Source organism: Vigna radiata, chromosome 7, assembly GCF_000741045.1.
Source record: "Vigna radiata var. radiata cultivar VC1973A chromosome 7, Vradiata_ver6, whole genome shotgun sequence".
Taxonomy (NCBI): domain Eukaryota; kingdom Viridiplantae; phylum Streptophyta; class Magnoliopsida; order Fabales; family Fabaceae; genus Vigna; species Vigna radiata.
The window spans coordinates 35,917,433-35,941,155 of record NC_028357.1 but is presented as its reverse complement, the minus strand read 5'-3'; the positions used below and the strand labels follow the sequence as shown (position 1 = coordinate 35,941,155).

At 31.2% G+C, this 23,723-nt stretch overlaps 1 protein-coding gene across 1 annotated transcript; it reads right to left on the bottom strand.

The window, feature by feature from the left end:
* Window positions 1-2,445: 2,445 nt before the first annotated feature.
* Window positions 2,446-6,192, bottom strand: LOC106766918 (transcription factor bHLH112). The gene is made up of 7 exons (XM_014651709.2): window positions 5,610-6,192; window positions 4,684-5,290; window positions 4,460-4,570; window positions 4,272-4,337; window positions 4,049-4,114; window positions 3,852-3,902; window positions 2,446-3,015 (listed from the first exon to the last, which is right to left on the bottom strand). Exons 1-7 carry the CDS (start codon window positions 5,972-5,974, stop codon window positions 2,857-2,859), a joined length of 1,425 nt encoding a protein of 474 aa, XP_014507195.1. The 5' UTR covers window positions 5,975-6,192; the 3' UTR covers window positions 2,446-2,856.
* Between the last annotated feature and the right edge of the window lie 17,531 nt (window positions 6,193-23,723).

The window sequence follows — 23,723 nt, the reverse complement described above, 5'->3', positions numbered from 1 at the left end:
AGCCCACTTGCAAACCAAGGGCCCATTACTCGTGGAATGGCCAAGAAGATCCAACAAGACCTTGAAGATACCTCTAAGGAAGCCCAAGCCTTATATGCTCATTTTTAATGGCAGCTCATAGACCAACAAGAAGGCCCACAAAGCACAATTTCGGCCCATGGAAAAGGATAGATCAAGAAATGCCCAAAAGGCAAAAAAGGGTAGCACTCAACGTAAACCCTAGGGCCGTGAGCTGCCTCCATTCTTTTGTAGCACGTGTATCTTGTGCCTTTACTTTTTAGCATGTTTAACACACCTTGTTACGTGGCATATAATCCACAATTTTCAGCTAATGATCAGCCTAGTAGTAGGCTCGAGCATGGAAGGGGAATTCCCTATATATCCACCCTTCCTCCCATTGTATAAAAACTTTTGAAGCAATATAGTGTTATGCTGTTGAGATCACTCCAACAACTTATTATGCTCTTGAGTCACCTTTGGTTTCGTTTTCTCCTTCATCTCCAGCTTCCTGCCTTGAATGGAAGGCCTTCTCAATTGGATCTCACCCATACTCACTACAAACACTTCATCAAACACCTTACCTTCACTTAAATCACTACACCCGTGAGCTAGCATTCAATTTCTGCATCCCTAGTTCGAGTTCTCTACTTGTATTGAACTGTCCAGGCATCTCTAATGGAGTCATTACACACACACACACCCCCAACACACACACACACATGCACACACACACATCGACTCACCCACCTACACACATGCATACACACAAACACACACATACATCCACCCACCCACACACACACGCACTCACCCACACACCTACACACACACACCCCCGCCTACCCACCCAGACCCACACACATCCACCTACACACAGCCCCACACACGCACGCGCACGCGCACACACACCCACCCGCACACACACACACACACACATACAGACCTACCTACCGACACACCCACACCCACCCACACCCTAAGCTACCTACACCACCCACACACANCATAATCTAAAGAGATAAAAAAATTTTACATATATCCTCAATCTTAAAAGAAACTTCTTATACATAATTAAATTGATTTTTATAAAAAGTTAAATATTAATAAACATAATTAGTAAGAGGAAATCTATCATTAACTTTTTTTATCTTCTTTATACAAAGAATTACTTTGAATAAAGTCATAAAATAAAAAATATTATATTATAAAATTAATATTTTACTTTCAAGTGAGATAACAAAAAGAGTTGTTTTTTCTTCAAGAGTGGAACATACTATATGAGAAATAAAAATAAAAATAACGAGTTTATCTTTAACTCTCTCTTTTTCTTAAAAAAAGTAAAAGATAACACGACGAGAATAAGAGATAAATAAAAACAAAATAATAAGTAATTTAAAATAAAAAAAAAGAAAAAAATATAATTAATCAATTTTGTTATAATATTTAATTTTATATTATATTTATTAATATTAAATAATGTATTTTATTAAAAATAAGAAAATGTAGTAAATTTAATTCCTATATATTTCCAATGGATACCTCCAGAATTTTAAAAGTTTAGGTAACTAACAACCTTACCTCTAATCCTCCGCTCCGGGGAGAAATACACATTTGAAATAACTATTCCATCTCATTTACAATGTTGTATTTGTCATTATCATTAATATAATGCACAGGTGAAAATTAGAACAAATTATATCTATCATTCTCCTATTAAATTAATTAAAGTTGAGAATGGGCTACACCTTTAAAGTAACAAACTCTTCCCATCTCATTTATAATGTTTTTTCTTTTAATCAAGGATTTATTTTATTCTCTTTTTTCTTTGAAACAGTTTATTTATATTCTCTTAAATCCACTTCTTTACTTTCTACATCTATCCTCGTAATTTTACGAGTAGTTACAAAACAAAGACTGCCCGATTAATGAACATTTCATTAAAATAATTACTCACAAGAGTGGGTTTTAATTTTTTTAGGACCACTTTTGGCTTTAAATTTACAATGTAAAGGTACTATAGCAGAACTGGTTAAAGACAAAACAGCTCTTATATCACTTACCTAGTAAAATGAACAAGACAATAAAATTAATTAAGCCTTTAAGGCAAAGAAAGTATAAGATACTCCATCTTTTGTAATCATGATCTATCTTTATACATTATATATAGTTAATTAATCATTGTTAATTATTTAAATTTAAATTTAAAAACTTAAATCCATGTCACGTGATTGGCCAGACCACCTAATTAAATGATATCTTATAGAAAGGTGAGTGATAGATAAAAATTACATTAACCAAAAAAATATGAATATTATGTACTATGTAAATATTTTCTTTTTCTCTTAAACAAAAAAATCTGTGCTAGACATGAATACCAAATAGAAATACATTATTAAAAATTTAGTAGAGAATCCAAATTCATATATTATGATAGAGAAGAACAAATTAAAAGACATTAAATTAGCCCTGAAAGAAGCAGCAGCAAATGAGCTACTGTAATGTGAAATGGGGGTGAATTTAGCATATGATCCTAATCTCACCCACCATATATTAATCTTGTAGCAGACCCAGTTGATAAAGTATATGTATGAAAGTTAAATTATATTTTCTCTTCCAGTGGTGACTAATGATTTGCAAGAGCACATCATTGTGGTTGTGGCTGGCCCAGCTTCCCTGGTGGTGGTGAGCTTTGAAGGGTCACTTCGTTTGTTTCTTTTTCTCACTTTTCCTTCTTTTCATCCTTTGTTTTCTTCAGCTTTTCTCTTCATCACTGTGCCTTCATCATCTTACACATGCAAATAGTTAACAATACGTCATCAATTCTCCACTGGCCGAGCATCTTTGGCTTTATCTTCCCTACCTCAAGAGAGCGCCCCTGAATGTAGGCGTCCACAATTCAGCACTGCTACTGGTTTCTGTTGCAACTGGAAATGTGCTTGAAATCGGTACCAGACACAGACCTCGACTTTTTAAATCTTCATGTGCTCCTTCTGACTCTTTCAGATCATCACACACCTTTCAACAAACATATATATAATAAATGTTTCAAAACCACTTTCCCAACTAATTCTTAAAAAAAAGCATTAGTCAATAGAAATATTTATGTCAGGACAGTAAAACTTGATATAACGGTCATTACTAAACAAAGGTTTTGGTCTCCTTCTACATTAATCTAATAAAGACATGTTATATGTAATAAATTTAAATGATGTGACATTGTTTTAATTTTGAAGAGACGAGGTGGTCATCACCCACCAATGTCTTAGCCATAGAGGAGGAATCATCGGAAGTTCCTATTGTCGATGACGAGCCCGTTTCCGATGGATCCGAAATTCGTTGAAACCATCTACAAAGCTCGTGACATAAGAGAAGTAGTAGCTATTTCCATGGTAGGCCTTCACTTACACCAAAGAGGCAAAAACAACAACAACACCACCGACATTGTTGCACTGGAGATGACCGTTGTAATTGTTGTTGACGTAGGAAAAAGTGGTGTCGGAGTACGTGCCACTGGTAGGGGTCCGGACTCAGCCTGACCAGTAGACTTCGCTGATCAAGATGAAGAGGTGACTGAAGTTGGCGAGGATTAAAGTAATGTCACGTCATTTAAAATTATTACATATTATATGTTTTGTAGTTATTTAGATATAATTTCACATAATTTAAAATCATTACACATTGCTTGTTTACATTGAATAACGTTGGAGAGCAAATAGTTAGAATCCCTATTTTACGATCTATACTAATAGTTTAGTTTTCATTAAAGAATGATATAAAAAATGCAATACTAATATTAGTATATTACCTACTATTGCTAAAAGACATTTTTGGTAAAGGAATATATATAGTACCTGCTGCGGTTGGATGGGAGCTCCGTTTTTCATATATGAGGTACTCAAAACCTGTAATTCATGTGAAGATAATATTTAAAACACAGCATAAAAAGGGTCTTACAATAAAACCATTTTCTTAATGAAGATTTCTACATGGTACTCAATAATTAGGGTTTTCTTTAAAACAATGTTGGATTGGATCAATGGAAACATACATTGACTTGATCATGAAGGAACTTGATGTACTCGATGGCTTCGTGAAGAACGGATGCGGTGTCGGTCTGTTGAGATGAACAAGAATAAAATATCTGAGTTTTTACATTTTTACCTTTCAATGTGCTCTAAGAAAGTAAAGGTCTCAATTCTATCGTAGTCGTAGCTCCATGGGAAATTAAAAAAGAAAAAAAAAGTGAAAGAGACATATCCGAAAATGTTCACCTTTCCGAAAGGTGAAACCAATTGCTGAAGAGCAGTGACCCGGTCCCCTAGCTTCTCTTTCCGAACCTGTCCATACATGTCAAGTTGATTAAAATCTAAAGTGAAATTATTATAAAGGTTGAACAATGTTGCATAGTGAAAAAAGAAAGAAAGTTGAAATATTGCAGTAAACAAAAACAGTACAATACCTTAAAAGTCGGTAATGGGGACGGAGTTTCAATCCTTGGCCTCTTTAATGCTGGTTCACAAGCATCTTTCTTCGCCATTGTTGCTGAATCTAGAGTTTCTTCACTGTTGAGCTGGACTTCAGAATATATTTATCAATTACAGTGTTCCACAGAAAACCCTAGCTAGCTAGATATATATATTTAAGCGAACATGAAAAACTGTATTAACTGAAACATATAAGCACCTTGTTTAATAGAGTACTTGGGCAATTGGGTTTCTCTTGATCGAAAGTTGGCGATTGATATTGTGATTGTGATGAAGCAAAGGTACCTGCTCTTATGTCGTGAAGTGCGTCGGCGGAAGCAGTCCAGAAAGTGGTGTTGTTAGAAAAGTGAAGTCCAATAGGGTGTTGCTTTGCTATAGTTGTGGGCTTCAGAAAAGTAGTGACTTTAGACCATGTTGGCGTTAGTTCAGTGCAGGGTGTCCCATAACTTGCTTTTGATGAATAGGACATTGAACGGTTGGTGAAAAGTGAGTGCTGTGGTAATTGTGGATCAGGATCAGGTTCATATAAGCTTCTTAACGTTGAAGGGTTACCATATGTGGATGATCCAATTGCAAAATCACGATTTGATGATAACCCATTCCTGGTTATCGAACATAGATTCTGGTAATCTACTGAAAATTCTTGGTTCAATGGCTTGAAATTATCAATTTGTTGGTCTCCTCCACCAGTACAGGAGAAGCTCTTCGGGTTCCAATCCCTGCGGATTTGTGAATTAGAAGAATCTATTCCCGTTTCTTCCCGAAGCTTGGAATCAAAATTGCTCTCTGCCCTTCCATTGCATCGACTATGGGATAAAAAAAGAAGATAAAATATATGGTCATGATTAGAGAATCCAATAGCTAAAGAAACAATTGAGAGCTATAGTATAAGCTATATATGCTTTGATAAGATGAAGTTCCCTTTTTCAAATGAAATCAAAGAGAAAAAGTTAAGAGAAATAAACCTTTTTCAACCCTAGTGGAAGTGTTGGACCATTTACTACAAACCTTCCACCCACACATATATTACATAAAAAACTTAATTAAAATTCTCTCTCACAAGAAAATGTTAGCAAAAGTAAAGCATATATGATCATATACATATTACTTTTGGTGATGTCTTACACTAATAGATGTTGATTCCAATTGTCTGATGTTGAAGATGCGAGGCCAAAACCCATCATCTGTAAGGTGGAATCGATCAACAAGCTGTCACTTCCTCTGGCTGATTCAGTCTTGGGTGACTTGTGTGCATCAGAAAAACCCAGGTAGGTGTTGGAAAGCAAATTGTTAGTCTCTTCAACACAACACTTGGTTGCCTTCAAATCTGTTTGACGAGTGCTGTAGATTCCTGCATCATTATGAGCTGCCACGGAACAAGGAGAAGAAGCAATAGGTGATGAGCTTACAGGAAATACACTTCTTGCTGAATCGATAGAACTACTCCACCAGTTTTCACCGCAAATTCTAGCTTGAAACTCTTCAGCCATGGCAAGCCTTTATTTCTTCTTATCAAATTGCAGACTTGTTTGTACCTATGAGCTTTGCTAGCTTCTTGATGAATATAAAAATATATGACTCAGAAATATAGGTTTATTTGCAAAAGAAAGGGTTGGAGGTTAAGTGATTTTATATACGAAACGGTTAAAAAGGTACGAACAATGGTGATTACCGGAATCCGGTTGACATTACAACGGGATGATTGGACAAATGAGAGAGAGAATTTTGAATCATATTCTAATTCTTCTTTTCTTAAAAAACAAAAATACATATGTATGTACTTGCCTGTGAATTTGTTTCTTTCATAATTGGTTTTGTTGCTGCCTGTTTTACTTTTGTATTTTTATCAGTAAAATGATTTAATATTTTGTACTTAAGAAATTCATATGTAAGTGCAGGATTCTATATCAAAATCAGAACAAATTCATACAATATTAAAAAACATATTCATTTGTGGTTTTCTAATTCTACCTTGAAATTGTTTTCTTTTTTAAGTGACTTTGTTAAGTTATTAAAATTCAAGTAATGTATATATATAAATTGAATTTCATTATTTTTTGACTTTTATGTTAGGTAAACTCATGAAACTATTTTGACCACCATGATTTTTTTTATATAAAAATTAACATAAATAATTATTATATATTTATTTTTTAAATGTTAAGTATAATTAAATATTCTCTTGTAGAACCTAAGTTCTTATTTAAGCAAAAAGGGTTGAGAAAGAAAGGCTATCTTAGAATATTTCTCAAAATTATTAACAATAATGTGAATTTTAAGAGCAAAATATAAGAGCACACAACTGCTTTAGTTGAACTAAATATGTAATTTTATGGTGTGTTTTTTTTAACTTATTTTAATTACTCAACCAGGTGACTCATTTCAATTCGATCATATACTATTAAACAAAAAAAATAAATATATTCTATCAAAACAGATTTTTTACTGTATAAAAAAAGAAATGTTTTTTTTTGTACGTTTGTATATGAAAGAATGTGGACGGTATAATAATATTCATGGTGTGAGATTTTATTTGCAGTCCAGCCATGTCATGATTTGAACACATATAGTTCAAACCCTAGATTAAAATAAAATAATCATGAACCTAATCATTTTTTTAGGAGTAAACTTCTTTTTTACATTATCTTTCAGAAAAGCTCTTAAAATATTAAGTTCCCTCCTCAAATTATGAATTCAAAAATGAAAAAGAATCTAACTATAACACTAAGTGAACTACTTATGTTCATTTCCTCTTAAAAAAAACATATTGAATAATAAAAGTTATATATTTATAGAAAATTAGTTAGTTTGTATAATTTAATTATTTAAAGTACTGATATTTTTTAAAAGGACAGAAAAATAATCCCTTTCCCTTACACAGTAACCTTTATAAGTACTGGATTTCTTTATCCCCACTAATTATCATAATCCAAAAATCTGTACCTTGTGAGATAAAATTAAGGACCATTTTCATGGTAATGTTATGATTGCAGAGGAGGTAGTAGCAGTAGTAGTACAAGTAGCTGGGCCAGTAACCTAGTTCTTAGTGTGTACTAATGTTGTCATTTTTTCAAATAACTATTAGTTGGCCAAAGAACAGTGGGGTACTACCAAGACGTCATATGGGTTAGTGAATCTTAAACCAAACTCATAATATAATTAATTATCATAAAAATATATTTTCAAATCAAGGTTTTGAATAAGAGAAATGATTTTTTCACACACCTAAATTTTTTTCATTCATTTGACATTACTTTTAGGAAAATGATATTTTAACACCAATTTTTGACACTATTTTGACACTGCACACGTGTCAAAATATGGTTGGACGGTCAAAATGTGGTTGGACGATTTCAAATTAAAAAAAGCTGAAGCAAGGACATATTTGGAAGAGAAAAACCAAAGTTCTTTTTTTAATTTGAAATCATCCAACTACATTTTGACATGTATGTAGTCTCAAAATGGTGTCAAAAAATTAATGTTAAAATATCATTTTCCCTACCTTTATTTACTTTTTATTCTCTTTTTTCTTGAAAAATTACAAAACTTTATACTTTTTAAACCATTTTATCTTTGTATACTGTGTGAAATGAATATAAAAATGTGTCATGGTATTATTACTTTTTAAATTAATTTACACATTTACATAACTTACTTTATGGAATCACCTCTTTATCAATCCATTAAAAAAAAAAAAAACTGAGTTTTTATTCAAATTCTCCCTACTGTTTTAGTTAACTTAATTTGTGTTATTTAGGGCTGTACATTTCACCTTTAATCAAACTAGAAAACAAGACATGTTTATTTTGTATTTCGAAATATATGTTTTCTATTTGAGTCATTTTTATTTGGGAAATTTTATGGAGTCTGTGTTTCATACTTTTTGATGCATTTTAAAATGACAAAATTGAAAATAGGATAGCATATTCGTAATCATTGTGGAAAGTAATTAACTCGCACTTGTCACTTTGGTCATTTTTTCTATATGCATAAATTTTCTAAATATTTTTGTTTCTTTTAAATGTTGCAAAAAGATTCTCTTAATTGTTATACATAAAAGAAATGAAGAGATCCACGAAATAATGATAAGTTTTTCCAGGACACAAATTTCAAATTACCAATATTTCTTAATTGTAAGAATATTTTTTTAACGTTAAATATATTTTTAGTTTTTTTAAGTTAAATATAATTTTAGGTTTTAAATTTTAATGTAGAATTGAAATTTTTCTAAGTTTAAAAATTTTATACATTTTGGCCAAATATATTTTTTTAAATCTAATTTAACTAACCTTTTATTGATATATGAAATATGTTTCTCAATTAATATCTCGAAACAATTACGTGTTACAATTAATATTAAAACACGTATATGTTAAATAATGAACAATTTAAATATTATCATAAAATATGTTTAATATATAAAAAAATTATGTAACATCGTAAAAAAATCGTATTCATTATTTTTTAAGTTTTAAGTCTTAAATATATCAAAGTTTTAAATATACACAAATTTCAATTTCGCAATAAATAAAAAATTAAAAATATATTTAATCTTTATATTTAACATAAAAATTTAAAATAATAATTTTTTTATATTATATTTAACCATTTTATATTTCTTTAATATGAAACTAAGATTTTATTTTAAGATGTAATACTTATTTATTAATCATGGTTATTTTGCTTTTAAGTGTTTTCAATATCAGTATTTCAGTCATTTGATATTGTTGATTTAATATTTTACCAATATTTGTTTTGCTATCACCTTATCATAAAGAGTTATTTTACCAATTTACCAAATTCTTTTTATTTTTACCTTTTTATTCATATTTATTTTAGAGTCACATGTCCCTATAAAATTATTTTACTTTTACCCATTTATTATGCTAAACAATAACATATATTTAAAATATTATTATTTTTATATAATTTCTTTTTATTTTTAATTATATCTTTTTATGATTTATAATCATTTGTTCATTAAATTTAAAAAATATAATTTACTTTTATTTTTAAAATTAATATTATTTCAAAATAATATATACTTATTAATAATAACAAAGTTGTTATACAATAACTCTATCTTAAAAAAATTTGTCTACATCTATTATGTATTATTATAATATAAGAAAAGAACATACTTTATTATAATATAAGAAAAGAAAAGAATGCGAAATTATTTTATTATCCATACTTATTTTGTTAATGTTAACAAAATGTTGTTGTTTTTTAAGTCAATTAATATTGTTAACTTATTTATTAACCCATATTTATTTTGCTATCACATGATTCTAAAATGTTATTCCACTTTGTTACATTTTTTTTCTTTGACCCTTTTATCCATATTTAGTTTGGTGTCAACTCTTTTACCTATTCATAATTATGTTAAACAATATTTTATATTTAAAATATTAAGTTTTTTATACTATTTTTTTTTCATTTTTAATTATATCATTTATGATTTCTATTTACTTGATTATATAATATAATATAAGAAAAGAAAATACTAGGAAATTTACATGTTTATTTATTTGATAAGTGTACAAAAAGTGAGTTTTCAAATCATTTGATATTTTTAATTTACTTTTTTACCCATATTTATTTTGCTATCACATTATCCTAGAATTTTATTATACACTTTTTTTTTTTGTTTTTACCTTTTTATTCATATCTAAGTTATTTTATTCTTTTACCCAATTATTATGTTAAAAAATTACATATTTAAAATATTATTCTTTTTGTATTCTTTTTTTTCATTTTTAATTACATCCTCTTGTGATTTCTAATTACATAGTAATTTAATAAAATTAAATTTAAAAAACATATTTTACTTTTATTTCTTAAATTAATATAATTTTAAAAAATAATATATATTTATTGATAATAAAATATTGATATACAATATGTCTGGGTTACTAAAAAATTGTCTGTAAAAAAATATATTTATCATTTTATATTAAATTATAAAATAAAATTCTTCTTGTTGAATATTTTAAATATGATATATATAATGATAATACAAAAATTATTATGTAAAAACGTCTTATAGAAAATTGTCTATATAAAACAAATATTTATCATTGTTATCTTAAATTATAAAATAAAAGTTCTTGTTGTTTAATATTTTTCATATTTTTGTATGTAAAAGTTAAATTGATATTATTTAATAAAAAATTAACATTAATTATATGAACATATAATCTTGTCAAAAGTTTTAAATAACTATACTTTTATTAAAATAAATAGAAATATTCTACTTGTTCATTTCAAAGGTCTAAAATTTATATTTGTAATCAAAAAAATTGCAGTTTCTAAAATTATAATTTTGAATTCATTTTTTACCATTTCAACTTCAAAATGTAAGAGACTGTGCAATTAAGACAAACATATATCTCCAATGTATTTACATTGTTTTTAAATGATACTACAAAGAGACATTAGAGCATTGATTTGACGAGTCTTACAGCACAAATAAGTATTACAAAAAAAGTAGACGAGTTTATCAATACATATTTGACAAGTTTGTTCATAAACTAATTAGACAAGTATATCAAAAAATATTAGACAACTCTAACAATACACATTAGACAAGTTTAGATGAGTATAGCAAAATATTAACAGAGTCTTTCTACACATTGATTAAACTACTGGAGTAGTAATACACATTAAATAAGTCATTCATATATTAACTAGAAGAGTCTAACAATATACATATTAGAAAAATTTGTCCATACATAGATTAGATGAGTCTATTAATACATGTTAGATTAATGTGTCCATTCACTGATTAGATGAATTTTGCAATACACATTAGATAAATTTTCTCCCACACTAATTAGTGAGTCACTAGTGTAAAATTGGGCTTTAACGTCACCCTGTAGACGTCGGACCAGAAAACACCCAATGTAAATTATTGACCGGTGGCATTTTCGTAAATAAGTAGGCATATAGACGTCGGTTCGGGGGATCTGACGTCTATAATTTTATAGACGTCAACTGACATCTATATGTCTGACAGGTAGGTGAAAAGTCATTACTTTTCGGACGTCGGTTCGGTGGGGACCCGATGTCTATAATTTTATAGATGTGGGTGCCCCTCCTAACTGATGTCTATATTCTGACAGGTAGGTGAAAAGTTATTTTTTTCCGCCATCTAGACATTTGATCCTGCCACCCGACGTCTATATGCGATTATAGACGTCGGCCCCCACTACATCCGACGTCTATATATACCACGAATATTAATTTTTAAATCAAATGAACGTTATATTAGTGAGGTCGTCGACGTATATTCGAGAATAAACGTTGGTCTCTAGGGCAACCAATGTCTTATTTCCTCTTAAATCAGACATTAACCAGCAATTTTGCGCACTTCATCGTCTGCATTCGCCTTTTCTCTCCGCTGCATTGCACTTCTAGGTGCGTTTTATCTCTTTTGAATCGTTTAAACTTGCTTTTACTCTAGTTGAAGTAGTCTTTGATGTATTATCTTTCATTTGAACTGATTAAAATGAGTTTTCGTTGTGTTTTGGTGCAGTTTTTCTCGTGTCTTTGGGTAGCGTAGTGCACCTTCTCCCTTTGCTAGTTTCCTCGTAAGAAAAGCTTGCGTTTTTTGGATCTCTTATGACATTTCAACCTGAAGCCAAAGTTGGGTCCTTGCCTTGTTTTGATGTCACCGTATTCTTCTTCTTTGGCGGTTGGAATGGAACTAGGCAACAATCCAAATTCGATTTTGGGTTGAAATGTCATAAGAGATAAAAAAGACACAATTTTTTCTCACGAAGAAACTAGCAAAGGAAGGGGGTGCTACTACGCTACCCAAAGACACGAGCAAAACTGTACTAAAACACAACGAATACTTCGTAGACGTCGATTAATGCCATGTCCGACATCTACAGTGCCCTTAGATGTTGGTTAGTGCCATGACAGACGTCTTTATAGACATCGGTTAATTCCATGTCCAACGTCTATAAAGACGTCAGACCTGCACAGTCCGACATTCCATTAACGTCATCCATAAAGACGTCGGGTATAGATGTGACGTTAAAAGCCCAAAATAACAGACGTCTATAAATACATTACATGAGTTTTTCTATTCACTAATTAATAAATTTAATAATATACATTAGACAAATTTATTTATCTACATATCAAATGAGTCTATAAATACATATTAGACAACTTTTTTCATTTTCTGATTAGATAAATTTTATAATACACATTAAACTTTGTATACTTTTTATATTTTTATAAATATTGATTTTATAAATCTATAAATATTTTTCAGGTTAATTATTATTCTAAACTTAAATACACACTTAAAAATGTTTATTGTTTCTCTCTTCAACATCTAAATATATTTAATAAATACACAAACAAATAAAAATTTAGTGCGTAAGCACAAGTTTAAAACTAGTTTACTAGGATAAGTAAATTAGGAAAGTGATTGTATATCCAAATATCAATCTTTTAACATTTCAATATTTCCTTTATTGTGCGAGATTATTGGAGTAGGAAACCAAATTTCTACTATTATTTGACAAGAGAGTATTTTAGTATTATCATATGCTTTGAGTCTAAATACAATAATGTTGGCATCTTAAGGTTGTTTTAATATATTTTAAAATATAAAAAAAGAGTATCTATCAGTATATTTTGAAGACAAAATAGAGAAAACAAAAATTCAATGGAAAATCTAAATTCGAATAAAATTATCATTTCTTAGGAAACCACTACTATGTAACATACTTTCATATATTTGTTTTAAATCATTATTTTTGTTTCTATTTCATAACTTTGAAACAACATTTGCCTTGCTCAAGTCCAATTCAGACTACAAATTTGCATTGAACATTTATATTAAAATATTAATTAATCAATTTATCAAATGAAATGATTAATTTAGGAATCAAATATTATAATAATTTTCGTAGAAGATATTAAAATACTAAGTCAATCATTTATGAATCAAAATTAATATGGGTATTCGGTATGTTATGTAAGGTATTGGGTATCAACCCTACTTTTGTCTCGTTCCTTCACCAATTTGAACACTTGAAAAGAATGAGTGTCATTAATAAGCGATGATGATTGAAACATGTTCCAACTTTTTGTAACCTCCTACAAAAGCTTCAAGGATAGGTATTCCAAGATCGCAATTTCCAATAAAGGTCACAACTTATTCTTTAATGTGGATGATCGATTTAAGTTTTTCTTTTACGAGACATAAAATCCTGCACAAACTGACTCTTAGGAGTCTTCCATGATAACCCCCGAGGAGTTCATGACTTTCAAAGTCTTAGAGGATTTATCGTGCAAGCTCTCAACCAAAAAGCTTCTAAAATGTTCCTGTTCCTGACATCTCAGTCAAGAATTTTATGGTAACTCGTCTTTCTTCATCCAGTCCCCTTTTTGATCAGTTTTTAACTTTGTGTCGCACTTGTCTGAATTCACTTGTATGCCTTAAGAGATAAGCATGAAGCATAAGAACTTTCTCGTCCCAATACCGAACACACACTTCGTTGTGTTGAGGTGCATGTTACATCTTTGAATCTGTTGGAAGATCTCCATTAAGTCTTCCTCACGACTATCAACCAATAGGGACTTCACCACCATGTCATCGACATAGACCTCTGTGATGCGACCAATCTGATGTGGAAGGTTTTGTCCTTGAGTCGTTGATAGGTGGCCCTCATATTCTTCTAACCAAACCGCATAACTTTGTAAAAATAGTTTACCATTTAATGATGAATGTGGTCTTCTCCTTGTCTGGATGCTACGTTGGTATTTGATTATGACCTAAGTATGCATCTAGGAAGTTCAAAACTTGGTGGCCAGATGCTCATCGACTAGCTTATCGATGCTAAGGAAGGGGTATGCATCTTTGGGACATGCCTTGTTCATATTAGTGAAGTTTGTTCACATTTTCCATTGGTTGCTCGACTTATTCATCAACACAAGCCATGAAGTGTATTTCACTTCCTTGATAAAACTTGTCTCCCGCAGCTTCTTAACCTCAACCTCTGTTGTCTTCCTTCTTTCTTCCCCAAGCTTGTGTTTCTTTTGGATGATCGGTCTAGCTTCTTTGAAGATAGAAAATTTGTGCAACATTACCGTTCGGTGTATGCCTAACATGTTGGCCGACGTCCACATGAACAAGCCTTTGTTCTTCGGGAGAACTTGTTAGTTTTTTTCTCCTATTCTTGGCCTAAGTCACTACTATGCTTGGTAACTTGGTCGTTCGATTCACTTATCTTGAGGTTCTTTGTTTCCCCCTCAGGCTCCACTCAATCGTATGTATTAGTACGGAGGTCTAGGTCGATCATTGCCACCTTCGATCCTCTAGCCTTCCTAAGTAGTTGATAAGGCACCATCTTCAGTCCTATAGCATAGCATTCTCGTGCAATCTGCTAGTCGGCGTGTACGGTACATATTCCCCTTTTTCCGAAGGGAATTTCATAACAAGGTGTGGGATGAGTAGATTGCGCCAAATGAATTTAGTTAGGATTGACCTATCAACACATTATAAGATATATTGGCCTCGACTAACAAGTAAAGGCATTTTGACCTCTCAGTCATCCTTCCTCTATCCAATCCTGGTTCACAAGTTTATGTGCACATATCCACTTGTTCATTGGAGAAACCCACGATATGCTTGTTATACGACAAAATCAAGTATCAGGAATATCCATATTCTAGAAGGTTTTCTAGTAAAGGATATTGATTGAGCTTCCTTAATCAATTAAAACCTTCCCAATTTCGTAGTCGACCAACTCAGTGAAGATAACCATCATATCATCTTGATTAGGGTCTAATTCCTTGAAGTCCTCATCAGTAAAGGTGATGGGCTACATGTTCCAAATTCTTCCCTCCATCCAATACACCAACTTGAGTGCCTTGATGTGCCTCTTGCATGCCAACTATGAGGATCCTCCTCTTGTGAATCCTCTAGAGATTGTGTTGATATAACCTCTCAACGGATGGTCCTTGGTGTGACTTTATCTTCTACTTTTGCATCGAGAGGATTCTCTACTTCGTTCATTTTTATGTTTACGCCTAAGGCTTTACCAAAGACTCCTTTTCCTAGGCGGGCTCATTTCCACTCTGTCATTTCTAACAAATTGTTTCAGGTAGTTTGCCCTTACAAGCTCCTCGATATTGTCTCTCAATGTTACGCATTCCTTGGTAATGTGCCCTAGGTTTCGATGGTATAAGCAATGCTTATTTTCGCCTGCATTAGGGGGGTCAATTTCTTTCTTGTAACCAACAACAAATCAGAATTGTAGGCCTCTTTCAATATCTTACCATTGAAACATTAAGGGGGTGTAGTTGCTTAAGCGAGGGCCTTTCAATCTCTCTTTCCTCCCAAAAAATGTTTTATTCGCCACCTTCTTTTCTGTGTTGGATGACTCTGCATGAATATACTTGTAAAAGTCCCTTATGTCTTCTACTTGCATGAACAGAGCAACCCTCTACCTCAACTCATCCATGCTTTCAATCGACTTCATGTAGAGGTTGTCGACGAACGACCCTAGATGTAACATCGTTATCAAATGGTGAATGGCTACATCTTGAATGAGGTTTCAGATATGCAGGGAAACCTTCTAGAACCTTTCCATGAAGTTCCAAAGAGACTTGTCCTTCTTTTGTTTGACGTTGAAGATGGCAACTCAACGTTTGTCGATGTGTTCTACTTATTGTAAACTAAGCTCTAAACTTTGCTTGGATGGTCGCGAAGCAATATATAAAGTTGGCTGACAATATGGAAAACCTAGCCAGGGCTTCTTCCTTCAGTGAGGTGGAGAAAACCTGACATTAAATGGCACCACTCGTGGTGTACAACACCATATAGTTCACAAAGATCTGGATATGCTCCTCCAAGTTTGTAGGCCCATTGTACGTGTTGAATATTGGCAATATTGTCCAGTTACTAAGTAGAGGTTTTTTTTTTTATTTTATTTTTGCAACGACAATAAGTCAATCGTGTTAACGATTGCGACAAAATAATGGTGGTCCTTGCTTGTAATGAAACTACTAATTTGATCGTTTAGTCTGGCTCTTATCGAGGTTGTTTAACTAGTTTCGAAAAGTCTAGGTGGATGGCACAAGGCCTTTGTCCTCCTTCTCTTACCAAATAATTTTTTTCTCGACTATCAGTATCCTTATTTCCTCCAAGTACCTTCTCTACATCTCTTCCATTTGTCGTTGTATTCTTCTTATCATCTCCAATGAATCCATTTGAATATTAAAAATCTCCATTTATAATTAGCTCCTCACCATATTTTTCGTGATTGATAGAAAATTAAATATAATAAAAAATATGAAATTAAATGAAATATGATCTTATAAAAAGAAAAAAAAGACAATAATTAAAAAATAAGAATAAAAAATTAAGTATGAAAATTAAATTTTAAATTAGAATTTTAAATAAATAGTTATTAAAACAAAAGAAAATCTTGAGAATATTTTTTCAAATTTTTTATTTATATTATATTTTAGTTCTGTTTGATAAAAATATCTTTTTATCTTTTACAATAAAAATACATTTATTTATTATTTAAATTTAAAAAATTAAGATTAAGACAATATAAATATTTATATTATATCACATTTTACTCTAAATACATAGGGTGCATGTTATAACATCTTTGTCTCTAAAACCTAAATCACATATATCAGGTGTATTAAAAAGTAACAATATATATGAATAATTATTTACGTTAACTACTAAAATTGACAGGACAAAACAAAATGTGATAAGTACTTGACACAATCATGAAAGCGAAAGTATTACTCTGATCGTAATATGCTTAAAAGTCAAAAGCATTTTATTATAAATTATCGTCATAAACGTCAATTTCTCCCTTCCAAATGCTACAGTCCAGCTGCTCCACCATAGAAGATTAAACTGCTCCTTCCTATAAATTTATAATTAACACCAACAATAATAATCATCTTGTCTTATTAATCTTTAATTATAAAAAGAGAAGGACAGTATATATCGTGCATTAAACTAAAAGATATATTTATATAAGATAAAATTGACAGAGAAATTCGAGTTACAAGAAAGAAAGTGACCAGCACAAATAATCAATTTTTTAATTATAAATGCCAATTGCTTCAACTTTTTGACGTTAATAAAACAAGGTTTGGTGTGTTTTCTTGTTTGTCGTTGCTTCTTTCTTAATTATCATCTTAATGTCCCTTAGTAATGAAGTTCTGATCAACTATACGTTCTTTTATAATAGCAATTTTAGAAGAAAAAAAAGTCTCAATTTTTCATGTTACACAGTTACCTTTTGTTCTTTCTTCTTCCCAATCATTGAAATACAAGTTTGGTACTTGTGAATTGTTCGGTAATGCCAAGGTTTCAATTTTTTATTTTAACAAATTTTAAAATTAAATATATTAAGCTAAAATAAAATTAACTTAAATGTAAACTAAATTTCAATCATTTTTACTAAACCTTTTAAATTAAAATAAGGTTTTAGTTGTAAAATCAAATTGTTCAACTTTATCTTATTTTCTTAAAACACAAATAATCTTCATCATTAACTAACCCATATGTTACTATTAACCATTAATGATTATGATTGTTCTCACTATTATATATATCTTCATCAGAATCATAACCCGTGTTACGATTACGATAAAGCAGCATTAATCATTAACAAAAGGTAAACTCAACCATCGTTTCTTCATGGTATGTCTGTCTTACCATTGTTTATGATAAAAAAGCTTATATTATTATTTTGAATTGTTATAATGTTGAAATAGCTAAAAAAAATTAGTAATAGACAGTTTCATTTCATTGCTCTTATAAAATAAAAAGAGAATTAATATTTTCATAACACTTAATTAAGTTTAAGTTTCTCATATTTTTAATTAACTTATTATTTTTTTTTCATATATTGAATTCTTAAATTTGTTTTACATTTTTTAAGTTTAAGTTTTTTATTTAATTTTTTATTATTTGGATTATGTGATTGTTACTGTCTCATCATTTTCGTCTTGCTTACTTCTATTCAGTGTTAATAATATGAGGTTTTAATTAATATAAAATAATATTAAAGTAATAAAAGTTCTATGTCATTTTTATATTAATTACAATATTATTTTATATTAAGTAAAAAACTTCTTGTTTTTTCACACATGAAATCAACGTGATGGAATGAGACAACAATCATGTTTTTATTGAATGAAAAATTTAAATAACAAAAACATAATTAAAAGATATAACTATTTTGGATAGGCAATGATAAAACAAATTTAATTCAAACCCCCATTATTTATTTTGGGTCAAATAGGAGCCCATAGTTATGAGTTCATTGAAGCCCAAATTAATTGGGTATCGAAAAATCTGCCCTGCTACTTGCACTTCTGATATTGCTCTTAGAACTCAACCATTCAGAGTAAAGTTGATGCATGCAGCATCAAACACCAACTTCAAATATTAGAAGGTCGACCAAGAAATGTTGAATGTATGGATTATGCTGACAGGTTAAGTATTGTTAATGGCCTAAACCAATTCATATTTTATATAACAAAAGTTATCGAATTTTGTGGTCAGTTGGTTCTAAAGACTGACGCTAATTAATTATATAGGTAGATCATAATTAAGGATGAAAAACCTTTTTTATGCAATCGACATATATCATGAAAAACATTATTTTATGTCTTTTTATGTGATAGACATGGTGTTGAAACTTTAACAAGATGTTGAAACGTGACTGATTGTTGAAACCTTGACTTGAAAGTGGAGAACAAGGTGTTGAAACCTTGTCTTGAAAGTGGTGAACAAGGTATTGGAACCTTGTTTTAATAGTGTTGAATAAGGTGTTAAAACGTGAAAATCTCAACTTAAAGCATGAAAACAAGATGTAAAAACCTTGACTCAAGAATTAGGGTGTGTTAGACATATGCAAGATAAAGAAGACGTTGAAACCTTAGCCTAAGGATCATGGTGTCAAAACTCTCATATGCAAGAGAAAAAAGATGTTAACCTTAGTGTAGGGATCAGGGTGTCGGAACGCTAATATTTTGGAGAAAAAAAAGTGTTAAGACCATGATGTAGAGACCACACTCTCAACTCCCTAATATGTAAGAGAAATAAGATGTCGAAACATTGGCACAAGGATTAAAGTTTTGAAACCTTGATGTGAAAAAAAAAAAAAAGGTGTCAAAACCTTAATGTAGAATCACGTTTCGAAACCCCAATATATAGTAGAATGAAGTTGTTGAAACCTTGGTGTAGAGATCAAGGTGTCAAAATCCCGATATGTAAGAGAAAACTTGATTAATTAAAATTTTCAACTTGAAGGAGGAAGTCTAGATGTATTTTGATCTCTTTGTCTTTATGAAAGAGAAAGATTCGATAACATTCATAGGAATGAAGAAGACTACTATTTGGAAGATTTTCTTTTTGACAAATTGACGATGATGCATAATAATGTTGAGAAAATGTTATGATTTTGCTATTTTGAATTTGGTAATGAATGTTCATGGTGTATGGCTATGCTGATACATAATATGAAAATTTTGTTTTTGATCTTTGTTTTGATGTAACACAAGGTGTGAAACTTTGTCAAGATCATAGTGAGATTTCGATATGTGTGAAAAAAAAAACTCATTTTAACTTTTCTTGCACAAGGTTCATGGATGCGTAATAAGAAGCTTATTTGTTTGTTTTTTCATTTTGTTTTTGTAATAAAACTTTGATATGCATGAGAATGAAGTCTCGAATCCTAAGTATGAATGAATGAATACATTCGAATGTCCTTGTATCTTTTTAAATTTGTTTTTGTTAATCTATTTTTTTTTTATTTTGTATTTTTGATGTTAGAGAAGTAATGTGAAAATTAGGTTGGGGAGTCTTTCAAAGAGATGTTAATGACAAACATTATTACCTTAAGGATGATAAGAATTTGAAAATCGAGTGACACACAAATGTGTTTATGATTGAAAATGGTGAAAATGACAGAACCACCTGGTCCCTATTTATAGAAAACTTTGGGGACATATGGTTCTCTCACAATCGTCAAATCTTGCACTATCCAATGGAAAAGGATATGCAACATTTCGCATTTGATGTCAGAGTTGGTAGTGCGATTCACGATGCAACACACTCGTCCATCACCAATGGTAATATATTTCAAGGTGAGCTAAGCAGATGTAGTAGTTAGCAAAGCATCAACAAAGTTCATGGGACGACACAACCATCCATTACAAATAGGCATATTTTCAAGGTTGAGCCGAATGGTAGTAAACCCTTTTCGCTTGTGGTTTTAACTCAAGCTCAAGGCTTGGGGGGCCTAGGCATTATATGTATCGTCTGATGCATACCGATCAAAATAACATGATCAATAATCCAATCATGGAAGAGACCGATTGGTCACTATCATAATAAAATAATTATCTAGTTGATATAAACATGTTAGTAATCAAGTTTAAACAAAATTAGGCGATGATTAGGCCGACCCAAATAAAAAGTCCATGAAAAAAACTATGAATACACGTCAAAGGTGTGTTAGTTGCGACTTTTACTACGTATTTATTACATCTTTAACCACTGAACTGATCGAATTAGAGTTTACTTAAGTATCAGAGTATCTTTAACAGTTTTACCTGATTGGTTGGAGAACGGATTATCCAAATAAAGGAAGGACAACTAAAGAGTAAACTACAATAAAATTATTTTAACTAGACGTTCAACCCTACACATGAAACAAAAAGTTATACAATTCAATTATAGTATATACTATTATGTTTTTAGGTTTAATTAAGTTTAAGCTCTAAAAAATTTAGAGATTTCTAATTTTTATTAATTTTTTGTCTATTTAAGACTTAATTTAATCCCTACTATTTAACTTTTTCATTAATTGTCTATTTGAAGAGGGAGACTTAGTTTGGCTTCATTTGAGAAAGGAAAGGTTTCCATCTCAACTAAAGTCCAAACTTAGTCCAAGAGGAGATGGTCCTTTCAAGGTGGTCAAGAAAATAAATGATAATGCATACATACTAGACCTTCCTGAAAGTTATGGTGTCAGTCCTACTTTTAACATCCGCGACTTAATTCTTTCATATGAAATGATCAATAGGATGAAGCAGATCTGAGGAAAAATCCTTTTCAAGAGGGAGGGTTTGATGGTAGACCATCTAGGACTCACATTGGACCTCTTACAAAAGCCATGTCAAGGAGAATTTAAGAAGAAGAAGGATCACCCAACACTTTACTTCTATGGAAGATCACTTACTAAAATCTTTTCTCTTTTCTAAAACACTGGTATTGTTGTTTCGTAGGATCTAATAATGCTTGGAGACCATGGATAAACCATCTAAGAAGCTTAATAAGCCAAGGGAAGCAAATGAGCTAAAAATGGAAGCAAAATAAGTGTATTCTGAATTTTGCAACTTAGCTTTCGGATTGAAGATGTGAAGGGAAATACCTTTTGGATTGAGTGTTGCGCCCAACCAATACCCTCACACGCTCAACCTCTACCTATCAGATTTCACTTTTGCCATGTTTTCCATGTGTGCTTGGTGTGAGACGTGTGATTCAGCCAGCTTGGCTCCCAAGCTCAATTTGTATTTGAATTGTAAAGGAAAAATAGGTCAGATTGGAGGCTTCTCTTCACCTATAAATAAGAGGGCCTCTCCATTGTAAAAATCACTTTTAAGCTTAGTGAAATGTTGTTGAACTTGTTGTCCGACCCTTTTGCTCTTGAGTCACTCTTGATTTTCAATTTCTCTACCCTTTCCTCTACCTTCCTTCCTTTGTAGAAGGGATTTCTGAGCTGAGAGGTCTCATACACTTACCTTCCACCCATCTAAACACATCAAACTCACTCATTCTCTACAATTTCTGCTGCGCTTGAAGTCTCACCATCGTGGAGTTGCTACTTACTTGTTTCTAACTGAAAGTGGCTTCCATAAAAAGGCCATGGTATTTGCGAAGGACTGAAGTTGTTCATCTGGATTAGTTGATTCATCGTATTTTTCGAACACAGGGGGCGTCTTTTTCTCCGACATTGGTGCCTTCATCATTGCAACCATGAACGGGTGCACACCCTCTACCTGATTAGTTTGGATAGAATGAGTTGTCTTGGCCACGACGCTACTTGCCTCCTGCCCTGCTCTGCTCGGATCTCTTGCCTGCATGTTCTCCCTCGTTGGGACATGAGCATGTGATATCGATTGTTGAGCAAATTGTTCCCTTCGCCCAATAGTATGCTCGGCTCTCAGAGCTGCGATCTTCGCCTCATACCTCCTCTATATCTCTTGCATTTGCCTTTGCATCTCTCGAATCAACTCCATTGGATTCAATTGATCTTCCATGTTCCTTGTGGTTACGACTGGATTTCTTCTCTCATCCTTTGACCCTTCGGTGGGTGCCAAAATGTTTCAGTCTAGCGGGTCGGTGATCGGTCTTCCTTGCTTTGTTGTGGTGTCCAAAGTCTTGATCGTCCAACCTATCAGTTACTATTCCAGAGTTTATTGGTCTACTAGAGGATGATCTGCAAGAAATATTTTGATACTCAAGTTAGATATGTTTCTCAAGAATTTTATTAAAGCTAGGTCATGAAAAAAGTGCCATTTACCTTGATAGCAAACCTATATTTATAAATCTCATAATGACAGTTAAATCAAACCCATTAATTATCCATTAATAACTATTATTATTTTCATTAATTGTCCATCAATGACTATTATTGTTTTTTATTACCCTTTAATTATCTTAAAGGTATTCTCCACATCGAATACTAAGTTGTTAGCTGCTCGTTCGCTGGCCCATTAGCTAGACGGATGGTCATATGATATACAAAGCTCGACCATTACCAATTAAGTCGTAATTAAATATTTGTTAATATGAAATCTATTCCAAAATTTATAAATACAAAACAAATTAGTTACATTTAATACGTATTTATTATTAAAATTACCAAATATTTGTTTTTTACAAAAAAATCTCTAAGCAATACAAAAGACAAATGACAAATGGGGCCTTATGCAATTAACTGAAGTATTTGTAATAAAAAAATAATATTTCTTCTCGTGCAAACAAACCCACTTAAAATCCTCGCTCATATATTTTTACTAGTTTTAAAATCGTAAATGTCATTAGAAGAGTATAATTCTAGAGTTATAGAAGGAAAGATCAAAACCAAAATCCACTTTAATCTAAATATGACCAAAATAAGTATCACATAGTTACTTAATGACAAGTCACATTCAATACTATAA

Bases quoted from the DNA above. Each gene is read 5' to 3' on its own strand.
- LOC106766918 (XM_014651709.2), bottom strand. From the start codon at position 5,974: ATGGCTGAAGAGTTTCAAGCTAGAATTTGCGGTGAAAACTGGTGGAGT. The intron at 3,903-4,048 runs GTATGTTTCCAT...CATGAATTACAG, and splicing joins TCCTTCATGATCAAGTCAAT to GTTTTGAGTACCTCATATAT. The intron at 3,016-3,851 runs GTACTATATATA...GTTTGTTGAAAG, and splicing joins CTCCCATCCAACCGCAGCAG to GTGTGTGATGATCTGAAAGA.